The sequence below is a fragment of the Arabidopsis thaliana genome, chromosome 2, assembly GCF_000001735.4.
Source record: "Arabidopsis thaliana chromosome 2, partial sequence".
Classification (NCBI taxonomy): Eukaryota; Viridiplantae; Streptophyta; class Magnoliopsida; order Brassicales; family Brassicaceae; genus Arabidopsis; species Arabidopsis thaliana.
This window is the reverse complement of record NC_003071.7, coordinates 16,896,896-16,922,098: the sequence shown is the minus strand read 5'-3', so window position 1 is coordinate 16,922,098 and position 25,203 is coordinate 16,896,896. Positions and strand designations below refer to the sequence as shown.

The 25,203-nt window shown below is 35.3% G+C and overlaps 7 protein-coding genes across 8 annotated transcripts; 2 read left to right on the top strand and 5 right to left on the bottom strand.

The window, feature by feature from the left end:
• Positions 1–2,198: 2,198 nt before the first annotated feature.
• Positions 2,199–3,708, bottom strand: AT2G40510 (Ribosomal protein S26e family protein). Its single transcript, NM_129613.5, has 5 exons — positions 3,591–3,708; positions 3,414–3,506; positions 3,229–3,313; positions 2,930–3,063; positions 2,199–2,562 (listed from the first exon to the last, which is right to left on the bottom strand). The coding sequence occupies exons 1-5, from the start codon at positions 3,591–3,593 to the stop codon at positions 2,476–2,478; spliced, it is 402 nt and encodes a 133-aa protein (NP_181583.1). The 5' UTR covers positions 3,594–3,708; the 3' UTR covers positions 2,199–2,475.
• Positions 3,709–4,881: 1,173 nt separating this feature from the next.
• On the bottom strand, positions 4,882–5,769 carry AT2G40500 (Protein kinase superfamily protein; the record flags this gene model as incomplete). Its single annotated transcript, NM_129612.1, has 1 exon — positions 4,882–5,769. One exon carries the CDS (start codon positions 5,767–5,769, stop codon positions 4,882–4,884), a length of 888 nt encoding a protein of 295 aa, NP_181582.1.
• A 1,127-nt stretch (positions 5,770–6,896) lies between these two features.
• Positions 6,897–9,294, bottom strand: HEME2 (Uroporphyrinogen decarboxylase). Its single transcript, NM_129611.5, has 6 exons — positions 9,021–9,294; positions 8,442–8,566; positions 8,230–8,340; positions 7,946–8,134; positions 7,713–7,838; positions 6,897–7,626 (listed from the first exon to the last, which is right to left on the bottom strand). The coding sequence occupies exons 1-6, from the start codon at positions 9,136–9,138 to the stop codon at positions 7,111–7,113; spliced, it is 1,185 nt and encodes a 394-aa protein (NP_181581.1). The 5' UTR covers positions 9,139–9,294; the 3' UTR covers positions 6,897–7,110.
• A 188-nt stretch (positions 9,295–9,482) lies between these two features.
• On the bottom strand, positions 9,483–11,932 carry AT2G40480 (WEB family protein (DUF827)). Its single transcript, NM_129610.3, has 2 exons — positions 11,405–11,932; positions 9,483–10,941 (listed from the first exon to the last, which is right to left on the bottom strand). The coding sequence occupies exons 1-2, from the start codon at positions 11,672–11,674 to the stop codon at positions 9,655–9,657; spliced, it is 1,557 nt and encodes a 518-aa protein (NP_181580.2). The 5' UTR covers positions 11,675–11,932; the 3' UTR covers positions 9,483–9,654.
• Positions 11,933–13,946: 2,014 nt separating this feature from the next.
• On the top strand, positions 13,947–15,200 carry ASG8 (uncharacterized protein). The gene has a single exon (NM_129609.3). It carries the CDS (start codon positions 14,296–14,298, stop codon positions 14,875–14,877), a length of 582 nt encoding a protein of 193 aa, NP_565934.1. The 5' UTR covers positions 13,947–14,295; the 3' UTR covers positions 14,878–15,200.
• A 2,866-nt stretch (positions 15,201–18,066) lies between these two features.
• Positions 18,067–20,061, top strand: LBD15 (LOB domain-containing protein 15). 2 transcript variants are annotated; one of them, NM_129608.3, is made up of 3 exons: positions 18,067–18,566; positions 18,725–18,983; positions 19,268–20,061. In NM_129608.3, exons 1-3 carry the CDS (start codon positions 18,553–18,555, stop codon positions 19,667–19,669), a joined length of 675 nt encoding a protein of 224 aa, NP_565933.1. In that variant the 5' UTR covers positions 18,067–18,552; the 3' UTR covers positions 19,670–20,061. The 2 variants fall into 2 exon arrangements, with proteins under 2 accessions (NP_565933.1, NP_001324899.1); NM_001336841.1 differs by lacking the exon at positions 18,067–18,566 and having other exon boundaries at positions 18,647–18,983; positions 19,268–19,795.
• A 367-nt stretch (positions 20,062–20,428) lies between these two features.
• AT2G40460 (Major facilitator superfamily protein) lies at positions 20,429–25,192 on the bottom strand. Its single transcript, NM_129607.4, has 4 exons — positions 24,871–25,192; positions 24,538–24,755; positions 22,517–23,073; positions 20,429–21,798 (listed from the first exon to the last, which is right to left on the bottom strand). The coding sequence occupies exons 1-4, from the start codon at positions 24,974–24,976 to the stop codon at positions 20,928–20,930; spliced, it is 1,752 nt and encodes a 583-aa protein (NP_181578.1). The 5' UTR covers positions 24,977–25,192; the 3' UTR covers positions 20,429–20,927.
• Positions 25,193–25,203: the final 11 nt, after the last annotated feature.

Below are 25,203 nucleotides of genomic sequence, written 5' to 3'. Positions count from 1 at the left end.
TCTTTTCAAAAATAATATTATTTTATTTTATAATGATATTATTTTCAAATTTTAGTTAGAGAAACAACGGTTTAGTTTATACTCACGCTATCGAGAAAACGGTCACTAAATTAACGACTTTTTGAAATAATAAAATAATTTTGAACTTTTAAGTTAGCAAATTAATTTGGTAAGCTAACATTGATTTGATTACCCTTTTTCTAGTTAGAGAAATAACGGTTAGTTTGCTTTCTACTTGTACCATCGAGGGAACGATCACTAAATTAACGACTTTTGAATATATTAATTTTTTTTTGAACTTTTAAGTTAGCAACTTTTTGTCTAAGTTAACATTAACTTAATGACCGTTTTTTTTTAATTAGAGAAATAACGGTAATTTACTTTGGGTATATGCACTAGATGACTATGAAACCGAAAATAATTGAGTAACTAACTATGGACAACAGTATCTTGTCGGAAATGTATATAGAATTACTTGAATATCCTTTTTATCATTTTCTCTCTCATCTTCTCCCTAGTTTTCTTTTTCTCTATTTTCTTTTTGCAGGATTTTCTTTCTCCCTGGATCTATGTCGTCAACTTCTTTTCCCTTTATAGATATTCTCTACCACCATTTACTCTGTAATAATATCACGATGACCATAACCAAATACCAAATTGTTTTCGTTATTTTTGTTTGATTCATGTCACTTCTTAAATTTTCATGGGTTTTTTTCTAAATTTTATGTAATTTTTTATGATATACTGGTATCTTTCCGTTTAACATACTATAGTTTTGGTTTACATGTGATTTTTTAATATGCCATGCTATTGTTTATTTTGACATGCTATTGTTAAAAATACATAAGATTTTGTATAAATACCAAATTATTTCTTTTGTTATTTTTATTTGATTCATGTTATTTTTAAAAATTACATGATTTGTTTTTTTAATCTTTTGCCAGATGACTCTCTTTCTAGACTACTTACTCTGTAATAATATCACGATGATTATGAATTCCACCTCTGAGTCTCTTTTCTTTTTCTCACTGAACCTTATGGAGTCTCTACCACCATAAAGAAATGTATCATTGTAAAAACTATAAGTTTACAAGATTAATTGGTCTTTTCCTCACCCCTACCCCACCACAAAAAGAGTCATTTACCAAAAAAACTGACACATAGTTAGTTTCTTTATTATGCTGTCAAATTTGGTCATCCCTTAATATTATCCATTTACTTTATACATGTACCATACAAACGGTTATTATGTTAACGACTTTTTTAATATAGTAAAATATTTTTTAACTTTTAAGTGAGCAATTTAATCCTCAAAGTTAACATTGATCTAATCACTGGTTTTTTAGTTAGAGAAATAACGGTTAGTTTACTGTATACACGAGCTATATAAACGGTCATTATGTTAACGACTTTTTCTAATATAGTAAAATATTTTTAAAATTTTTAAGTTAGTAAATTAATTTCCAAAATTGAAATTAGAAAATTCAGACGCTAATGTTAAAAAAGAAATCAATATTTGTATGTGTTATCCTCTCTAAATTTAAATCGAGGACGAAAAGACGAAAATTCCTATATGAAAAACTCAAGTTCCCAGCTAATAATCTATAGTATGTTTCTAGGTGTTCCTCATGATGATCTTTATGCTGTTCACATGCCGTGTGAAAGATTAAACCCAAACACTAATACGGTTTTAGTTTTCAAATTCGGATTATCTGACTCCAGCGTTGAAGCTATTTTATTTTTCTTTGCCGTGTGAGCCCACCATCGTTAAGCCCATTTTTGGACATAATATATATTTTGTAAGAAAAAGGAAAAAAGGTTGCCAGGCAATTTTTCATGATACAACATTAAATTTATAGATTTTCCAATAACTTTTATATGTTTTTCCTATAAATAGCAAAAGGATAGATAGTAGAAATAGAATAATATCTTAAATATTAATATTTGTTACAATATACAGCTAATTTACCTTTTAAAATAGGGATTTACCTAAACAGTCTCAGGATAATATGCAGCGAACGTCCTAACATTTTTACAAGTGATCCAATTCGTTTTACTTAGATTGTAGCGGATCAGGTCCGTGCCGAATATCCAATTATCCAATATCCAATCAAACCTCATTTACATGTATGTAATCCAAATCGTTTTATTAGCGGATTACGTCGGGGCTGGGCTTAGCCTTAAAACGAGAAAGAGGATTTTTCTGAACTGAACAATGAACATTCAGCTTTCACCACGAATATTTAAATTCAGCATCTGCTAGTTTTAAGATGTTGAATGAAGCATTTAGTTAACTAAGACATCAGACTGCAAAACTGGATAGAGGAACAAAAAAAAAACAAGTTGAATCAACTATTGAAATAGTTTGACAGAATTCAAGATCCACATGGCAAAACTATGTTAAACAGAGACAAACATCCTTAAAGACGTAACAAGAACATAGGAAAACAAGACAGAAAGCTCTGCTTGAAGGCTTCAGACACGCGGTGCAGCTGCAGCTGCAGCTCCAGGTCCAGCAGGACGAGGTGCCTGTCCTGGTTGCCCAGGCTTGGGAGTATCCTCCTGATTATCTCAGAAGAGTAAGTCATTCATGCAATAAAAGATAGAACAAAACAGTCTCACTGAAAGTAGTTTTGTTAGGAATGAAGTGAAGGTACTGGTTTGCTTAATCCACCAAGAAAGTCTACTTATTGAAGTCGTAAAGACTATATATTGAAACAACTATTATAGTTCAGAAGGTAATCAAACCCAAAATTTGGTTCCAGCGAGTGTCAACTATACATTGTACATGTCCAAAAAAACCAGTTTAACCTCAAACTATCTTCATAAACCAAAGACAAAATGGAGCGAGCAGAAGTAACAAAAGATTGAGAAATGAAGCTTAAAACTATTAATGATCATTGAGTCGAAAAAGAGAGAGAGATATTACCTTGCGTCTGGCGAAACGAGGTGGAGGAGTACGAACCCTGCGGTTGGTGCGGGAACGGACTCTAACGACATGAGAGTGGATAGCACAGGAGACACAGTATTGCGTCTTTGCATATAGCTTCGGCAATGTGTATCCTGTCAATTACATGATTCAATCAAGTTACAGATCTCAGTAAACTTCAATGCCAATAGTCGAAAAATCCAAACTTTCTCAATACCAATAGTCTAAAAATCCAAACTTTATAATGTAGAATTATAACAAAGGTCAAAGAAACATAAAAGAGAGGAATGAAATGATACCCTCATAGACGCTAGCTTCCTGAACATCTCTAATAGCAGCCTGCTCCACAATGTTCCTCACAATGAACCTCTTAATGGCCTTGTCCTATCCCAAATTATTATAGAACCACCACAAGATCAAATCAAAATACACATAAGAATTACTGGAGATTGATTGATTGAGAAGAGAAGGTGAAAGAGAGTACCTTGGGGCAACATTTGCCACAGTTGGAGCATCTGATTGGGTTGACGTGTCCTCTGTTGTGCTTGTTCCTCCCACCGTTCCTTCGCTTGAAAGTCTGCAACACAAACAACAATGGATGATCATCAATTCTCTATCTTTTATTGCAAATCTGATAATCAAAATCAAAGAAAATGAGTACCATCTTGCTTCTCGATGAACTCGTGTTGTGTCTGCTGCTAGGGTTTACGCTCTTGTTGCCGATCTCATTCGTCTAATCTCTGATAGAGGAGAGCTGATCTTTATTGTTACTTCTTGGGCTTTAACATGTAGTGGGCTTGGGCTTTATTTTTTTTTTTTTTTTTTTTAATAAACATTGCCAGTGACTTTTTCATTCTGACCAAAAATTGGATTTTGTTTCTAGAGAAGACTTTCTTCTTCTTTTTCTTCTTTCATCAATTAAAAAAAAAAAAAAAAAAAACTTATGTAAATCACAGTTATTTTTTTCCAACAAAATCTAACAGACAAATGTAAATTATTGGATAGAGTAATATAGAGTAAACCTTGAATTTTATGTACACTCTAATAATAATATATGAAGATATTCTCCGATAAAATATGCAGGACTAATATAAAATATACTCAGATTAAACATGAAGGAGTGTTGAACTCAGCACATTCACACTGGTAAAAAGGTAAAACCTTTCAAAGAAAAAATACTGACTTAAGAGTAATTTTTTGTTATGCAAGTAACAAACAAACTCGAGTAATAAACCTAACTAAAGTATAACACTTAAATAAGATAAGATCTTTCTTCTCCGCGGTATGTAATAAAATGAAATCACCAGATGGAAGTCTTGTTGTAGAGAAATATCGATCTGATAATCTTATCACGGAAGAAGACTTTGGTCTCGATTGCATATCTCTCACGCACGACTCTCGTTTGTATGAATCGAAAGAACAAATATTAGAGTGTATATACTTGGTTTAGTTGTGGCGATGTTAGCTTTGTTGGGCAAGCGCATGTCGATGATTCTGGTCGCTTAAGCACATTTATCTTTGGATCACTAACAAGACCACCGGAAGCTCGTAACGTTTATTTTCAGTTTCAAGCCATGGATATTCATGTCCATTGATGCTTCTCTCATTGAAAAAAAGTTGTGGAGGACACATATTCATTGGGTTTTCAAGTCCAAGATGAAAGTTCCTTTCATCTTGAGGGGGAGTATTAGAGTGTATATACTTGGTTTAGTTGTGGTTAAGTTTGGTTAGTAGTTTTGGTTTAGTTTACTAGTATTTAAGCTTAATCATGTATAACTTTTACACTTAATGAAGATTTCACGATTATTGAAAACAAAGACACACACAATTTAACGAGTTCCCAAGGTCAAACCGATCCTTGGTACATCTCGGCTAGGCTTTGCCATAGCAAATTCACTATCCAGTTTCTTTTTTTCTTTTTTTTTATGCAAACAAGAGAGATAGAGAGAGGATTAGGCCAAAAGAAGCTTCGAGAAACTTGGAATCAACGACCTAGATATCTCCTTGTTGTCTTCTGTTGTTGGCGATGGAAGTATTTGAGTAATGAAAGGATGGTTCAAGAGATATGCCGCGGTGGGCCTGTGTGGATGCATGTTACTGCACCGGCTTAAGAAATCTCTAGCCTCCGGAGAGATATGACGACGCAGATTCCATTCGTAATATTCGTCAAAGTAGTCCTGGATAGGTATAGCTCCAAGCATCTCATAAACCACACACCCTAGAGCATATATATCAAGGCTCGGATCGATGATCACTCCCTTAGGCCCAAAAGACTCTATTGGCATGTACTTAGGCGCCGTACCAAAGTACATCCAACCATAATCGGAATCAGGTTCCTTGGATGAGCCGAAATCAGCAAGCTTGAGATCCCACGGCTCTCCAGGAGTCTTGGACGGGAAGAGGAGAACGTTGGATGGCCTGAGATTGCAGTGAACGTAACCATGGGAGTGAAGAGCCTCAAGTCCTTCTAGGATCATACGAGCCGTGCGTTGGACCAAAGACTCTGGTACGGATTTTCCTTCCAAACCAGATATAAACTTATGGAGATTACCTTCGGACGCGTACTCCATATAGATGTAGCATTCAGAGGGTTTGATTTGTATGTGAAACTTGTTTGAGGCTTGGACGATGCGATGATGGTCACGGAAACGATGCATGATCCGGAGTTCCTTCTCGAGAATCTGTTTGTGCTGCATCGGCGATGACTTCTTTGCGCAACGTCGAGATTTGGAGTCCTTCATGAGACAGACGTAACTGAAGTTACCTTGGCAAAGAAGAGAGAAGGATTTCAACGAAGACTCGTCCACAATCAATTCATCATCTCTGCCAAGTTTCTCCATCTTACGTATTCGATCTTCTTTAGGTTTTTTGTCTTCTTTTTTTCTTTTGTAATCTGAGTAATTTTATGTGGTAGTTGCATCACACGATATATATATATATATATATATATATATATATATATATATTTTTTTTTTTTCAGAAGGTCGGTTCGTTTTTTCAATTGGACGTATACTCCTTTTTCAATTACGAACTTTAAAAATCGTGTAAGTTTACAAGTTCAAACTATATCTAAATAAATGTTTAAGATTATCCAATGCTTAATATTGATATAAATTATTTAGATAAATACTACAGACAAAATAATAAATAGTTGAATATATCCTCTTATGGTTTTTCCATTTGATCACCAATTTTGTAAAGGAGCTCTAAAAATTTGAGACGATATTGAGGAAAACTAGAGCTATATGAGAATATTCTCTTCCAAGTAGTCTCCAAACAGAATACATGCTTTTGTTAAGTACCTTACCTATAAGAGCAGTCTTGCTTAGTTTTTTAGTTCTTGCGCAAGCATGCATGCTATCTGAAGTCTAAAGTCAGTTTTTGTTGTATTCCTTCTCTGTAAAAGTGTAAAGTCATGTGAAATATAAATTTACATCTAAACAAAAGAAATATAGGTCAACTAAGCAAATACAAGTTCTTATTTCCTTTTTTCTGTCGCTCATCTGATAGCACCTCCATTACTTAAAATGCTCTCAAATAACAATATTTCAAATAGAATTTAGTCTTCAAATCAGTTCTTGACACTGCCCCGTTATATGCACAAATATCCTTTACTGTATTTTCTTGTTACAAAATGTAAGAATGTTATCTGCTGCATGTTCATGCAAAAATCTTTTGGTGTAATAAAGTAACATTTAGGTGCAAAAATTTTCTTTATTACAAAATCTTAATGTAACGGACAATCACAAGGCAGTCTAACATAATACAAATATGCAACGAACAATCACACGGCACTCTCTAACATAATACACAAATAGCAAATGCTTAGTATGTGTGATGGTTTGTGGATTATTTGGTCGTATTGTTGGCCGCTGATGGAATCTTAGGCTTTTTGTAGCACCTCCTTTGCTTTTAGAGTCAATTGTTTGTTCCAATGCGTTACAATTCTGATCACCAAATTTCTAAATAATGTCTAAGAAATTGAAATAAGTAGAGATCAAGAGCCTACATATATGAATATCCATTGCACGTTAATCATTACTTTCTTCCAAGTAGTCTACAAAAAAAAATTACAGTTAAAATATAAAAATAAAATTACACATCTCAAATGGAAAAAGAAAAAAAGATGGAAGGCCGAAATTAACAACAAAGCATAATAATCATCACATTCATTCTTTCTCTTAATATCTAATTTCTTGAGCAACCTCAAAGAAGTGTGCTACATTCTCTTCAGGGGTTCCAACTTTAATACCATGCCCCAAGTTGAGAATGTGTTTATCTCTCCCAGCTTTCTTCACAGTATCATGAATCCGGCTTGTGATAAATTCTTTCGATCCAAATAGAACTCCCGGATCAACGTTTCCTTGAACTGCTATGTCTCTTCCTAGCCGGTCTCTTCCTTCAGCCATGTCCACAGTCCAGTCCAAGCTCACAACATCCACACCGGTCCGAGCCAGTCTCTCTAGCAAACCTCCTGATCCACTAGCATAAAGTATGAGAGGTAGGTTTGGGTGAGTTTGTTTCACAGCTTCCACAATCTGTTTGAGATAAGGTAAGCTAAACTCCTCAAAATCCACCGGGCTAAGCTCGGTTGCCCAAGAGTCGAATATTTGCACAGCTTGAGCTCCGCTATCTGCTTGATAGCGTATGTACGTTATCATCGAGGTTGTGAACTTCTGGAGTAAGGCATGTAGAACCTGAGAAGAAAGAAAATCTGTTCAATCTCTGAGATATTAACCAAATTGTCAAGTTGTACAATTGCTTTAAGCTTTTACTAATCCACCTTGGGTTGAGAAAAAGCTAATCTTTTTATCTGTGTGAAGTTCTTAGATGAGCCACCTTCGATTACATACGAAGAAAGTGTAAATGGAGCTCCAACAAATCCCAGAACAGCGGCTTCATTGTTCACCTGAAATAAAACATATTCTTCAGCTTAAGAGCATTTGTTATTTTTTGTTTTTTGGATAAAGAGATTAAGAGCATTTGTTGCTTCGATCATCACACTATCTTTAGTACCTCATTTCTTAATCTTCTGAGTGCTTCTCCAACATAAGGAACAGATTCCTCTGGTACGAATTCTCTAACTTGAGCAACGTCGGCAGCTGATTGAGGCGGGTTAAAGATGATAGGACCTTTTCCTTTAACAATGTCGAAAGGTATGTTCATTCCAGACAATGGAGTGAGAATGTCTGAGAACAGAATCACCTTTTCATACATTTTGAAACACAGACATGTCAACTTAAGAGATCATAAAAAGAAAAACTCCAAAACTAAATGGACATAGAGAAGAAAGAACTCACCCCATCTGGCTTAAACACCTTCCATGGCTGCAAAGAAATTTCCACCACAAGATCTGCATTCTCTGATCTATCTCTGAAAGAAGGATACTTCTCACAGAGAGTTTGATAACTCTGTTCATCACATTAATAAACACTCAGGTCACACGAATTCGAAAGAAATAGGAACAAGCAAAATGTGAGTTAGTAAACAAAATAAATGGAAGCAAGCTTGCCTTCATGTACCTCCCAGCTTGCCTCATAAGCCAAACCGGAGGTCTATCAACAACTTCACCTTTAACAGCTCTCAGAAGAAGTGGCTCGCTGGTTGCCGAGACTTTTCTCTCGGTTACAGTAGTTCCTAAACAAAGAATTTGAATCCCATTAAGCATAAAGATTAAGACTCGTAAGCTTTTGCACATTCCATGATCAAACTCAATTCAGGGAAAACAAATGAAACCCCATAGAAACGTTCCAATTCTAGAATTAAGCAATATACGTTACTTCGAAGAAGCACGAGAAGATCATATAGCTTCTGCAGAACAAACTCGAAAAATCCTAAATTTCTACCAGAGAGATTATTGGTACAAGAGAAACTGAAAGTTTCTTCATATTACCATTGTACCCATCTATTAAATCCATAACAGATTAACCAAAACAATCAATTCAAGTACTACACGAAACACCCAATTCGTTTCCTATTTGCCAAAAAGAGAGAAACTTTGTGGAAAATTCACAACTTTATAACTACCCAGATATTAACTCACCAAAAACTTCATCAAAATGAATCAAAATTGAGAGTTAGAAATAAGTACCCTCGACGGAACATCGAACTATCCGGCATGACTTGGTAGATGAGAGAGATTTTCTGGGAGATATGGAGAGAAGAGTAGAAGAAGAAAGAGACGAAGTAGAGACTTGAAGGATTGACATTTTTCAGATCCCCGAGACAATCTCAAAGGCTTCTTCAACGAGGTCAAGGTGTTGTTATACTCTGTTTTGAGATCTTAGCATCTTCTCTCTTTCAACGAGATGGGGTTAACGTCTTCGAACGAAGAAGATAGAAAAAACTTTGATGATAAGAGATCTGCTGACGTGGATTCAACGTTGCCTAGTCAGCTACTATCTCTGCCACGTCATTGTTTGGTTTATTCTAATCATCTTGGTTCAATTTGGTTCGGTTTCATTGCTAAGATACAGCTTTTATCCAGTAATCACATTTCTGCAGTTTTCATTGTTGTTTTACAATCACTATCAAATTTGTTGTTTACTCATTAGATTCAAAGCATTATGTTTTATTTAAAGACTAAGATTGTATATTTATTTTTTGGAAAATCAACAAATATAAAAGACCGGAAAAGCAATCAACACCATATCAAACCAAAATGAAAACCAATTACAAACACATTAATAAGGACTAAAAATAGAAATAGTGGGAGGTGTTTGTTTTTAAAGGCTGGATTTTTTCTTGCTCTGCTTCTGCAGTGGAAGTGTAATGTGTATGAACCCAAACTTTCTCCTCTGCGTGACGTACTGTTTCTCTTCATGTACCTCCTCTTTCTCTCCCCGTGCCGAAAACTTCACATCCTGCTTTAGTTCCTTCAACATTTGGCTCAAATTCACATTTCGCCTCGGTATTTGCCCTTCAAGGCTCTGTCTTTGGGGAGCAACAACATCTTCCTTTGGAACTTGCTTACGCCTTAGAACATCACGCATTGAGATATTAGACTTTAACACTGGCTTTGGGAGAATGTCAAGTGGCTCGTGATGCTTGTTCAAATGGCTGAAAAAGGAGCGTCGGGTATGATTCAAAGGTGTAAAGTTATCGCCTTTCAATGAGTCTTTTGTCCACCCGCGGAAAGCATTTTCAGCTGCAAGTTGCTTCACATTAGCGATCTCTACTCGGTTTAACGCAGCTTCTAAAGCCTGCTTACTTTGTTTAACTCCTTCAGTAGCTTCCTCAAGCTTCTTCAAAATCCCTCGTCTTGAACTCTTATCCGTGGAGAAGTCATTATCAATCCTGAGTCCTCTTGGTGTCACAGGAGATCTTGGAGGCTCTGGAAAGCAAAATTCCGAATCATCGTCCTGGCTTTCACCATTGGATGATAACATTGTAATTTCAGCAATCGCAAGTGCTTCCGCTGCTTTCGCAGCTTCTTCCATTTTCCTAGCAGCAACCAATCTCATCTCTGCAGTTCTCAGACTGTTCTTGTTCTGCAGGTTTAAACCCGTTTCATCGGCTTCAGCAACCATCTTAACCTGCTCCCTTAACGGTTCATCTTGAACCTGTGGTTTTACCTTAATCCGACTCAACTCCTCAGCTAGAGATACCGGTCCACCAAACCCATACGTTAGCTTAGCCCGTGTCTTCTCAAGGAAGTCTTTCTCTTCTTTCATTTTCTTATTCAGAGATTCAACAGAGGACTGGATCACTACAAGGTTGTCCATGGTTTTACCAAGATTCATCTTAGCTTGCTTCAATTCCATCAAGATCAAATCAGGAGATGACATGGGATTGTGATGGCAATGCTCATCGTTCATCTCTTTGATATCTGAACTGAGTTGGTCAGAGCATCTCAGTGCTTCTTGCTGAAGCTGCCGCTTCAAATCTTCAACGATCCTTTTGGTTGATCCAAGAGCTTCTAAAACATCCAAAGTTTCAAGCTCTTTCACAATCAGATCCTTCTCAAGCTCCGCTGCATGCTCCTCCATTCTCTTAATGTCAAATTCACCATTCTGAACGTTGACAAAAACCAAAAGAAAATGAAAATCATATCTCAACTCCTAATCCAACCTCACACAGTGACACAGATACTCCGAGATTCATTGTTACAAAATCAGTGTGTGCATTTTACACTCGACGATCAACACTTAATGGTGATGATGATCTCAGAGACAGAACAACAGCTTAAACGATCTTGATGCTTTCAACAACTTACATATATGTTGCTAAAACCTCGATTATGAAATTCTAGACTCGAGTTATATTCAATCTCAATATTGTAATGCTACTGAATTGCACAAAGGTCATGAACTCAATTTTACATACTTCCACAGAAGTCATGAGATTCGACTGTAAAGAACAATGGAAAATGGTCACCATCAAAGCATCAAATGTTAGTATGCAATGCATATTAATGTGTTTGTATATTACACTGATCTGACATTGAAGAAAAAACTGAGAAAGAACAAAACTTACGAAAGTGTCATCAAGCTTGAAAGGAACCCAATAACCACGACCACCGAATCGAGTCACCGCCTCCTGAACCGATCCGAATGGAGGAGAAGTATCGATTTCAGCTCTCAACCCAACTCTCCTAATTCCAGGTACATTAGAAACACCAACCGGATCAACACAGAACCCGGAATTCTCAGAACCGGGTTGAATCCTGACATCATGGATCCCAGGCGTACCCGGAATCGCCTCAGCCACATGATAATTCTGATGCTGCTCCTCTGCCAATGCCATCGCCACCACAAAGAACCAAGAGATGGACGAATTCGAAGGGTTTTAAAGAGGAGCCCTTTTCACTTATCATAATTAATAAAATTACAAAAGAAAAGAGAAAGGGAAAAGGAGATGAAAAAAGCAAAAGAGCTTTTGAAGAAGGAATCGATATGATTGTGCTTTCTCGTTACAGAGTCACACTATCACCCCACTCGGAGAGTGAGAAGAAGAGAGAGACACAGAGACAGATTATAACGACGTGATGACGTGGTGAATTATGATTGGTTGGTTGTTTAGATTGACCGGTGTTAAAGACAAGGTTCATGTGAGAACGGTTGTATGGGATGGTTGACTGATTACTCGATTTGGGCCGTTGATTGCGGGCTTATTGGGAATTGCAGTTTCTTCTGTGTAGCTTTTGCAAAAAAGGCAGGGATTTAGGGTGGCATGGACCAATCAATCAAACGACGACGTTTGCGCTGCCGACGGTTGATCCCACGGATCTTTTGTTTTCACGATGTTTTCTTTTAGGAAGTTATGGGCCAATAATAAGCCCATACTGTTTGATGTATGAATACATTAATCGGAAAAGTAACTCGTTCATAGATACACCAAAGTAAAAAAGAAAGGTGAAAAATGGGTTAAATCATATATAGTCAATGCTATAAAATCTGTGTTCATCATAAAATAGAAGTCACAAAAATGTAATTTTTTTTAACGAATTTATCACTAGTGAAAATATCAGAATACATATGCATACTTGATACTTTACATAACGAAATCTAATTTTAAAAGATTTTCAAAAACAAAAAAAGGGGACAAACGTATGGTAAATGAGCAGAATAATTGTTATATTGATTTTTGGTACGCATAATTATCACAACCACCTTATCTTTCACAATGTTATGATTTTTTTTTTTTTTTATGGGGTCACTTACGTAAATAAGTGGAACCTTGCATTGCATCCATTATTTTATTTTGTCTGATTCTATCTCAAGATGAAAGTTTACCATACATCAACCATGATTAATGGCTGTAATCAAGTCGGAAGTAACTCATTACAAAGTACCTCGGTTTTGAGCTTTCCATTTATAGATAATTGATTATATGTGGGGTTTTAAACAAAATTTTATAGTACTTTTTAACATAGCTAGTATTTGGGGTTTAATGTTTGAGCATATAAAACCTCTTAATCAAAATAATGGATTAATATTCGACACGTGACAACTACACTATTACACTGGCATAAACAAAACAAAAATAGTTAAGAAAAAAGGTGACGAATACCACCAATAGCTATGAAGAAAAGGCAAACCAAACTAATTATGTAATCAATCTACAGTTTGTTATAGTGAATTTTATTATACATACGACTATTAGATATCTTTGTTTACCTATAACCCTATGTTTAAATAGAACCATGAGCATGAAAAGTAAATGTAAAATATCTTCACTCTTTTACCAAAAATTATCTTCAAACTAAAATGCATTAATACATAATCAACCGTTTAGAGTGTCTATAATCTATAAGCCTATAGCCTACACTATTTAAGTAGGCTGTTCTTCATAACCTAGCCGTCTACAAAAATATCAAAACCGAAATGCATAGAACTGCCTAATCGGTTGTCTCTTCTAGTCTTCTGTTATTAGAACTGCCCTAAACAATAATCTGAAATAAATTGTAGATGCATACATACACATATATACACGTAGTGCATGTAGGTAGATGTATGAATTAAATAGGAGGAGCTTCGCCTTATATTTTTCTAACTAACTTTGTCTTCATTTCTCTATCGAATTAAAGAAAAATCTCAGTACGAGACAATGGACCACGAACGCATCTCCTATACATTAATACGACTCAACTGTACATCCAACGGTCCACACTCTTCCGCCTCTCTACCTTCTCTTTAGTATCCTACACGTTTTTTTTATATGATCATCTTCCAAACGACATTAATAGTGACATCGGTTTTTTAATCTTTTTCTTTAGTAAACTTTTCTTACATGGATATTCTAGCTACCACTGGAGTTCACTTGATTTCTAGGTTCAATCAATTGTAGAAAAAGTTATGATCCTACGTTATAAGGAGTAATACGTTTTTTTCTTGTCCAATCTATATTAAACTCATTTCGAAATCAAAATTGATGTGTAAATAGTAGTAACAATTAAGTCGTATACACTAATGAACAGTATAACGCCCCCACTCATTTATTATCTAACCATTTTTTGGCCCTCTACAATTATTTTCGAGTATCTTATATATATGTCATATGCATCCATGTGAAATTTACCAATACAAAAAAAAAACCCCGAAAATAATACAGATACTACAAAAAAAATAAGAACAATAGATTAAAATGCACATGACATGTGCTAACACATGACATGTGCTAACACACCCCATGCAAAAAAAGAGATCCTTTAATTCTTCCGCAAACTTCTCTTACACTACCAAAGCATCACTTTTCCAAAAATAGATGCGCCTTTGTCTCTCTTTTGCATATCTGCAGAAGCTTCGTTGTCTTCGGATCTCGCATTTTCTTTCTTTTTTCTCCATTTTCGATATTTTCATTCTGCAGATAAAAACCTGTCTCAACGACATATCCAGAGAGGAAAGTTTTGGTTACAGAAGCATTAAATGAAGACAATGTCAGAAGACGACTCTAATGGAGTCATATCTTCAAAGATAATCGTCAAGGAGAGCTCTCAGGTCAATTCATCGTCAAGAATCTATTACTACGGCGGAGCCTCCGTGCCTTTTTTATGGGAGACACGACCAGGGACACCAAAACATGCTCTTTTCTCTGAATCATTACGTCTTCCTCCATTAACGCCACCCCCTTCGTATTACTCATCATCTTCCTCCTCCGGGAACAAACTGAGTAAAGCGAGAACGATTAAACAAACTCGATTCGTGAAGACTCTGTTGTCACGTCACGTGTCGCGTCCTTCGTTTTCTTGGTCGTCTGCGTCTTCTTCTTCTTCCTCTTCGTACTCTTCCTCGTCTCCTCCATCTAAAGTAGAGCATCGTCCGAGAAAATGTTATTCTTGTTCGAGATCGTACGTTAAGGAAGACGACGAGGAAGAGATTGTGTCGTCGTCTCCAACGTCGACGTTGTGTTATAAAAGAGGGTTTAGTTCATCTATGGGGAGTATGAAGAGAGCTTTGTGTTCTGTTCTTAGCCATGGATCTAGTCGTAAAGATCTTAGATTGATGTAATGGTTTTTCCATGGTGTTCTTATTTTGATTGTTGTTATGAAAAATAGGATCTTGTGTTTTAGGATCCATTTTTTCTTTTTCTTTCTTTAAATGTTTTGGCTTTAACTTGCCTCTTTGAACACATATATTAGTGTTTGATTGTGTATTTGTGTTCAACGGTTACAAAAAGAAGTTTATCATGTTTTGATTATTTTTCGGTTGCTCACGTTTGTGATTTTGTGAATTTTAATGTTTCAAATTTGTAAAATTTGAATATGTTTTGGTGCACTTAAAATGCAATCGATCGATAGTGAAATTATTTGTTTTGAATTTATAAATTAGACATTCAATTTTTATTTTTATTAGTCAACGAGACAACGACAGACTTTATCTAAACTCTACACGAAAAAATGTGGGCGATTTAACTGACCATGTGCCAGCATTTATGGGCTCTATTCATTATTCCTTGTCTTGTTATTTCGTGTTATTTCACTTTCTAGATTAAATTTGAATTTGAGAAAAATAAGAAAACGTATTCACTCTCTCAATTTAAATCGTAAGTGGGTAAGAAGCTTAAATACAAGTTTCAGTAAACTAACCAAAAGGTTTACCATCAAACCGAAAAAACAAAAACAGATGATAAAAAGTCATTAAATAGAAAGGAAAATAAAAACGGGTAGGTGTTATAGATGTTCAAGAAATTTGTGACATGTAATAACTATGAAGTAAAATTCTTTTAAAAAAAGTTTTTCCTTAGAATATGCAACTTTTTGGGTGTCAAAATTTTAAAGATACCCCATAAATTCAGGTAGTTATTGAAAGTGTTGTTTAAAAAAAGAAGAAGATGAGATTCCCAAGCTTACGAACCAGGGCTTGTCCTTTTACCATATTAAGGGAAGAAGATTCGGATGTACGAAAACTGTTTGAGACAAAGATCTTTGAAATAACGAATTCACTGTAAGAAAACAGTGAAGTAAATTTTAACAAGAAGAACAATTATATCTAGGATTTAATTCTTGACCCAAGGCTGTCAAAGTCCTTGGCCACTCATGATCATGCGCACGTGGTAGAAGTTTTGATGGATCAAGTCTTTAAGTGCTATCATTCATTGAAGGGGCATACGAGTTGGTGGCAAAGAAATGTAGTAGAAAATGAAGTAAGAAAAAATAAATGGTGGACGTAGGCTTATATATTGTTTTCCTTATAAGAGAAAATATTTGTCTATTATGATTACTGTTAATTGAATTGTGTTAATTTTTACCATGCAACTAAATACATTATTTCTTTTCCCGTCCCTAGAATTTTAGTTAACTACGTAGAGATAGCAAGGCCTTTCAACAGGAGTTTGAGGCCCACGGAGTGGAGAGAAATTGTTACTTCATGGGATGGGTTACGTTGGGACTACTCTTTTAAAAATAGACTAAAAAAGGAGAAAATCAATCTACAAGACCCACGGTTATAAGATGAAATATGTTTGGTGTAAAGTCTTTAAGATTGTGATCCTAGATGGACTAATCCATCCAAAAATCTGCCAACAAAAAAAACTTACATTATCAAACGGGTTAATGAAAGTGTTATATGTTTTGATACCACGCTAACGGCCCAGCGTCAGCTTCTAAGTTGGGAAAAAGTTCAAACGTTTTTTTTTCTTTTCGGAAAAATGTGTTAGAAAAACTAAACTTTAAGTAGTCTCATTGTTGTCATTAGAAAGAACTTGCGTTCCTAAAACCATGTTTGATGTTTTAAAGTTTAAACTTTGTTTGGGAGTAGTGTCACCGGTTCAGCCCCGATAAAGAAAGATATATGGGTTCTCAGACTCACCTATAACTCGCGTTCAAAGCTTCGAGACGTTTTGTGGAAAAAAATTATATTTCCAAAATAAGCTGTTATAATTTATTTTATTTTTTAACTCAATTAGTTTTATTTTCCAGTTTTCAATTTTGAAAGTGGATTGTTGAATTTGAAAGATTAATCTACTTTATATTATTATTATTTATTGTTAAATAACTTTCTTTGCTAGATATAAAATTCTAAGTTAAAGAGAGAACACCGGGGCGACGATTTAGGCTACAAATACGGGTCAAACAAGAATACATACAAGTGCAAAACTTTCTTTGAGTCTAAGCAATCTTCTTCTTTCTATTCGATTTTAAATTGAAATACTAAATGTTCTAACGTATAATACCACCCTCTTTTTTTCACAACACACTTTGATATATCACCGCTCTGCATCTTGCATTCTTCCTCACATCCGAATTGTAAAATTTATTTTTTCTAAATAGAGGGAAAGAAAGAAGAGATGTTGATAGTTCGTGTGTTCTTGGTTCATGTTTTGAGTAGGGCTATAAGGAAGACTATTTTGGTACTATCTACAAAAACGGACCTAGAGACGGTATATGGGCCTAAAATTGATAGCTGGATAACAGTCAAAATAAATTCTATTTCTTTTGTTGATAAGAATGTAAATATCATTAAAATGAGAGTACATAGGCTTACACAATGCTAAACCTAAAATTATATTCATCAGATTTGGTATTTGTTGAATTCTCCTTTATTTTATGGTTTATTTTCTTTGACGAAGATCCTTTGCATCTTCCTTCTTCTATTTATGAATTATCGATACGTAGAACATATACAAAATACATACCTAACTATACATGCATACGTACATATAGTCTATTTCGTACACAAATATAATAATTAAATATGATTATTTTAACTCATTTTCAAAATAACAACACATATGTATATAATGATCAAATATAAAATGAGTCCTTATATACAAGAGATGATGAGTTTTCTTGATTTTGACAAGAAACTAACATGTCAAAATCATCAAACTATCAATTCTCATTCTCTCTTTTTTTTTTAATAATGAAGAGAATACGTCTAACAATATCTTCTCTAAATCCTTCACCAACTTTTTACTATTATAAACCTTAAAAACTATTTATCTATAGTAAACTACTCAGCCCGCGGTCCATTCGTTAGCAACGGTTTAGTCGTTTACATTTATATGATTTCCAAAAATTATGATCTGTAAATTTTTTGAATCATATAAAGTTGAATTTAACTTATTTAATTACATCCTAATTGAGGAAAAGGAATAGGAAAGAGGTGTGCTATAAATGTGAAGCAAAAGTCCAAATGCGGCTATGGGAAAACAAAAACATTAAAAGTAGGCATTAAGCACGAAATCAATCTGTTGTTGCCTGACCGATGAATGAATGACTACATAAGTACGTATAACTAACGTGTGATCAGATTCGTAAAGTCAAAAATAAAAATAAAAAAACCCTCACGGGTCACGTGCTTAAGCAGTGAATACAGCTCTTCAGTCTTTACTAACTAGATATCTTCAGTTGTTTTCCTGTTAAAAAGAGAGACTATTCTGGCTCTCGAGTTACCAAATCCTCTTTTCATCTCCATAAGAAATTTCTATCATAAGCCAGCTCATCTATCGATGTATGGACATTGGACACATGCATACACTCACACATACAAAATAAGTATATACATCGTGATCACTAAATCTTTCACTTGGTATTTTACTTGCCTTTAAAGCCTTCCTTGGCTATCTTCCTTCGCACCCTCTTTAAGAGTCACTTGACTTTAATATTTCTCTTTTTGTTTCTTTCTCCTTTTCTCTGTTTTTTCTTTTCTTTTCTCTTTGCGATTCGCTGAGAGCATGCCTGAATGTCAAGAGAAAGGTACGAAGTGACCATCTCATTAGTGAAACCCTTTTTCTCTACAATCATTTAGATTTTATTCCCTCAACTGGTGGATATGGTTGATCTTTACCTTTTAGTCGTATAAATATTCATGCTATTATTGAAAACTAAAGCTCTTTTCAATACCTTTTGTCCAGGGAGAGATTTGAAGAGATAGGGAAGAAGATCAAAAGAGAAGCAGATGCTTGGCCTCATCAAATGGCTGGAATTAGAAGACCAATGTCGGGTCCTCCCGGAACCCTCAATACCATTACGCCTTGTGCTGCCTGCAAGCTTTTGCGCCGTAGATGTGCTCAAGAATGTCCCTTTTCGCCATATTTCTCCCCACACGAGCCTCATAAGTTCGCTTCCGTCCACAAAGTCTTTGGAGCTAGTAACGTCTCCAAGATGCTAATGGTAATAGCCATTTCAAAACACACATAGATATGGTCTTGATTTATGCATGCATTATTACATATGTAACAATAACCAACTGATGGTAATCTAGTGGTCATATATATAGCTACGTTAGATTGATTCTTATTAGACACATATATAATTTACCATAGCGAGAAATTAGATGGTTATAAAAAGTTCGAGATTATTACTCTGTATTTCACTATGCAAACCCTGTTAAAAGAAAAAAAGATTAATGGTTTTGGCAAAATTCTCACAATGTGTAACAATTCCAAACTAATCAGGAAGTACCTGAGAGCCAGAGAGCAGATGCCGCGAATAGCCTTGTGTATGAAGCAAACGTGAGGCTAAGAGATCCGGTGTACGGATGCATGGGAGCCATCTCAGCTCTACAACAACAAGTCCAAGCTTTACAAGCCGAGCTCACGGCCGTAAGATCCGAGATTCTTAAGTACAAGCAACGAGAAGCTGTCGCCACTTTGATCGTACCTTCCAACTCCCAAGTTGCCGGATTTCACAACTCCGGCGGTGTTTCCGTCATTGCACCACCACCACAAAGACCAACAACTCCACCACAACCTACAACGGCTCATCCTCCTTCTCCATCTTCTTGTGTTTTCTCTCAACCAACCACAAGAGACTTAGAATACGGCAACATTGAAAGTGAGAACAACTACTTCGGTTAAATTTTTATTGTATCATTCTACAAACACATACAAATACATATAATTAATTTATTTCGATAATTTGTGATCCGGTGACTAATAAATTAAATTAAATTAAATTAATATAAGTGAACAAGGTTGGTCTTGAATAGCCTGTCATTACTCATTAATCTATCAAACGTATATTAATATTGTTTAGTTGGTAAGTACGTAGTACTAGTAGTAGTATTTAGCATTCATATTACTGATAATTAAATGAGGTTGAAATATCGTTTTATTGATGTACAAAGTAGAAGTCAATTGGTCTACAAAAAATTTCATTTAACCTTGATGAAGATGCATTTTGAATTTTGGGTAGCTTAAATCAAATTAGTGAGTCATACATACGAAACTGAGTTTCCCTTTTTTTTTTTCCTTTTTTCTTTATATTGTTGGTTATTCTAGAATCCAAGCAACATAATGTTACTTAACTCTATAAAAAAGCTACTTGCACCAAATTTTGTGTGTAGCTGGCTTTGGATCTGCAGTTACGTGTAATATATATAGTGTTTCTTGGTTGGGTGGAAGTGTCAGCTGTATATTACCATTAATTGATTAATTCATTTAGTTTGGTTTTTTTATTTTTATTTTCGGAGTTTCCTTTGCGTATCGAATTAATCAAAATCCAGCTTCTTGCTGATCGGATTCATGCAAAAAATGTTCGGTGGGGATGTGTTTTGCATAATGGCAAAATAAAATTAATGTTAGAAAATAACCAATTTGAAAATTAAATATTTGACCCAACAAAAACAATTTTTTCGTAAATTAATCACCAAAGTATCGATATAATTGGCCACAGACAGAATTGTAATTTGAAGACCATTGACTAGAGCTTTTGTGGTTGGACGGCTTATCTAGGGTCAAAGATAGAATCCTTATAGGAGATGACGATGTGATGTTTTGGGTTTGGTCCAATGTCACGGTTGCTTCATACTATGGTACTTAATGATCCCTTGTCCTAAGGGAAAATACTATTCCACTTGGTACTTATACTTTCAAAGTTAACTTGCTTAACAGATCTATATCGTTGGTTGAATTTAAGACCAACACCATGTGAATTCGCCAATGTTCAAGTATATGTGACCAAAGGAAATCAATAGGTTCAACAGGTAGAACATAACCATTGAACTTGAGTAAACCTTGGTACTTCCAACTTCAAGTTTTATTCATCATGTTAATTAGAATAGCACAACTTCAAATTTTCTTGAAAACCATATATACACATCTCTCATTGCTATAATTAGATACTAAGAGGAGATGTGTCTAAGGCTTTGGCCTCCATTTGAACACATCCTCCTCCACTAAACTCCTTGGTGTCATCATCACTCTTGTAAACATACTTACTCGCTGCCCACACGAAAAGTCCCATGTTCACTATCGAAATCACCACTAGAAATCCATAATAGTAATCAAGCCTCGAATCATTCAAATTATTCCCAATCCAACTCTTCCCTCCACCTTTACTCGTGATCTTATCAATCATTGTCACCAAAAAGCTGTTCAAGAAATTCCCAAGACCGATTCCACTCGTGAAAAACGTTGTTCCAAGGCTCTGCATCTCCTCAGGTGACTGATCATAGAAAAACTCAAGCAAACCAATTGCGTTAAACACATCCCCAATGCCTAGAAGAGAGTACTGAGGGAGCAACCAGAAAATGCTCATAGGCACAACTTGTGTCGGACTAGTTATGTGAAATTCCTTTATCACGCGCATCCTCTTGACCTCCACAGCCGAAGCAATCGCGATTGCAACAATTTGTATCGCAAACCCTACCCCTAGTCTTTGGAGTAAAGTAATCCCTCTAGGGTTTCCGGTTTTCTTGCGCATGAAGGGAACAAAGGATTGGTCGTACATGGGCACAGAGAGAAGCATGGAGAGCGTAACAAAGCTTCCCAATGAAGCCGCGGGGATCTGGAAGTTGGATCCAATTTTTCGGTCCAGCGTGGTCCCTTGTTTGACGAAGAGAGTGTTGACTTGTGCCCACAAGGTGCTTGGGATCAAAGTGACAAGCCATATAAAGATAAGTCCTAGCACACGCTTTGCCACTTCCACTTTTGTCACCGTACATGGCACTCTTGAACTTGTCTTAATGGCCGCTTTATCCAAGAACCTGTAATTGAAATATCCATATTATTTTTACTTTATCTAAATGACTAAATCTATGAATTGAATTGTCATTGAAAATGACTTTGTGACTTTTCTTGTCCATGATATTTTCTAATTCTAGATGAGATGCAATAAACTTATTTTAGCTTTTAAACTGCTATGAAGGAATAGGTCCAATCAGTTCCAAAAACTTGTTTGATACTTCATATGCCAACAAGTAAAGCTACGCACATTTAAAATTGTATCAATTGTGATATCTTCAGTTTTCTATATTAGGTAGTTTTTGTAATGTGAAATGATTTCGGCACGAAACTGTAGTGGGGTGATATTGGAGAACACATTAACGTGTAGAAGGTGAGAACTGGGGACCATCTACTAACAAAATTCTACAGAGCAGGTACACTAGATTAGATATATTAATAAAAAAAAGAAAACAACATTGTATATATATTCCACTTTATAACCCACCACCAGGCACCAGGCACCACACACAAAAGGCATAATTTTGATAGATTTTTTATCCTATGGTTCTATTGGCCTATGATTCTCTGTCAAGGAGTCAAACTACAATCATACTCTCTTGGTTTTTGATTCGCTATATATATAGTGGTGAGGACAAAAAAAGATTATCCGTTTATCTAGAACCAGAATTTGAGATAAGTTTATTATATGAGAAAATAATTAAGAGAAATAAATTCTTTAATGAGATATGCAACACTGACCTGAAGACGGGCGTGTGATGAACTTGATGCTTACCATTGCTTTTGTAATAATGAGAGTCAAGCTCATAAAGCTCCAAGTGGTCATCAGGACACTGAAGCTTTCGGTTTTTGAATGCCGCGATAGGAACTTGAACCAAATCTTTCGCCAAATTGTCTGTTTTGATAACCTTATGCCTGTAAAATGGTGTTCCAATATAGAACACAACGAGAGAAACCAAGAGTCCTACGGTAGGGATGCCATAACCTAAACCCCATCCGAGATTCTCTTGGATGTAGACGAGCCCCAATGTCGCAAACAACGCGCCTAAGAAAGAGCTAAACATCCACCAATTGAAGAATGAAACCTTTTGCTTTTTTTCTTCAATGCTATAACTGTCGAATTGGTCCGCTCCAAATGTGGAAATGTTAGGTTTTGTTCCACCGGCTCCAATAGCTATGGTATAGAGGGATATGTAGAAAAATGTTACTTGTAACGAGGAGGCCTTGTTGCATACCCCGTTTTCGCATGTCGGTCTTAGGGATTTTACTGTTACCGCCATTGTCAAGAGAATCATCCCCTGCAAACAGAATAACGATCTTATAAGGAATCATCTTCGGTATTTTAATCCAAATGTTATTGTACGTTTCAAATGTACGTATAGGAATTGTTTTTTTTTTCCCGTCAAATTGGTTTTTGTTTATAATGTCTCAAATACTCTTTAAAATTGTAAAAATATTATTTTAAAAGAAAATATTTTAAAAAAAAATAAAGAAAATTTTTTCGCTTGGCGGTATAAAATCCTAGCAACTACATACATTTTGAAGTTAGAAGACATTTCATGAATCATGAGTCATGTCTCTCAATCTGACGGAACTAAATGTTCTTCACTTGGATAAACTTGGTTATTAGTCATTACTTGGTTGAGATGTGATCTTTAAAAGTCATAAGTTTTTATTTTTCTCTAGATACTGATAAGATATGTATCTGGTTTGCTAAACTAATAAAATTGAAGTAAAGTGATAATCGTGGGTCCTTTTGAATATGTGTGGAAAACCACGTATCCAAGGATCTAACAGAAATCAAATCTCAAAAAAAAAAAAAAAGGATGGAGTTAGCTTTCGTTAACTGGTGCCTTCAAGTCTGACACGTAGTCGACATTTTGATCAACGTGGTCGACATTAAGCCTGTGGTTATTTTAAATCTAATCATCTCAGACTTATCAGTGCCAAATGATTAGAAACGTACCCAAGTTTTGTAAGAAACACCTAACATCACTTTACTAACACTAATTAATGACTCTTACTTATAGAAACATGGCCTATAAAAACAACTAAACAAGGCCTATATATTTCTTTCTACTTAGATGTCACATCAGTGCTGTCAAACAGCCGTCAAGGTGATGTAAAAAATCCTCTGCTATATAAGAAGGAAAAACAGTCTGCTTAGCATTCATACCAATTTTTCCCCTACATATATGGAAATTTCTGATCCTTCAAGATAATATTCTCATACTATAATATAAATCCACTTTAACAGAAACCACACAGTTGTCCTCAAGTATTATAACCAGTGGAGAAAAATGCAAATAGTTTTTGTGGCAGTGGATCTTCTTGGGATAAATGCTCACGGACCCTATCTGATCGTACGTCCAAAACGCGACAAACACACACATCTATACTTCTTTATCATGACCAACCCAAAATTTTTTGAGTAAATATATATTCATTGATATGAAAAATCTGAAACATAGAATATTTAAGAGAAGATAAAAGTAGAAATTGACGAGTCCATTAAAACTTTAATAAGCTTAAGAAAAAAAAATAGGTCATACATAATGTAGACTCTGCTCTTATTAATTACTGATATCATTTTCGTATAATTATATTTCACCAGTTCAGATTTTTGAACTATTTTTAAATTAATATATTTTGTTTGGTTCATTTCTAAGTTCGATTTCTTCAAAAAGTTGTAAAAGTCTGGTTTAGTTGAGTTTAATTCGTATTTTAACCATAAGAAATAAAAGAGACTGTAGAATTAATACCAGGACGTAGATGAGAGAGGAGGCAGTAAAAGTCCAGAAGCGACCGATGTATGAGTCAGCGATGTAAGCTCCGGCTATGGGAGTGATCCAAACCGCACCGGACCAATTATTCACATTTCTAACCGAAGAGATCGTATCTTCGTGAAGTCTTTTAGTCAAATAATTCACTAAGTTCGACGCTATTCCATAAAACGCCATCCTCTCAAACGCTTCATACCCTTCTCACACACACACACACAAAGACACAAAAGACTACATAAAGATTTATGTTTTTATTTTGTTCAAGTTATCTATAGACGAAAATAGTTATCTGAGGTTTGCGAAAACATATACCGAGGAGGAAAGAGCAAGCTCTCCAACGACCGGTCTTGGAGGCGAGGACGGGACGGCCTTGGAGGTCGACGGTGCCATCTTGTGTGTAAACTTTTGCAGCCTCCATTAATTGTTTTTTCTGTTTATATCAAAATATTTTTTTTTTAAAGAATTGTTTTTTTATGGGATGTATTTGGTAATGTTGTGAGAGTTGAGAGAGGTCAGGACTGTGAAGAGAGAGACTAAACGGAAATAATTTAAGGTTGCATTGTGTTTTTTTTTAATGGGATTTTGAACAAACAAAATGAGAACAAGTCTTAGAGATTTGCTTAGTTTAGCTATTGCCTTACTCTC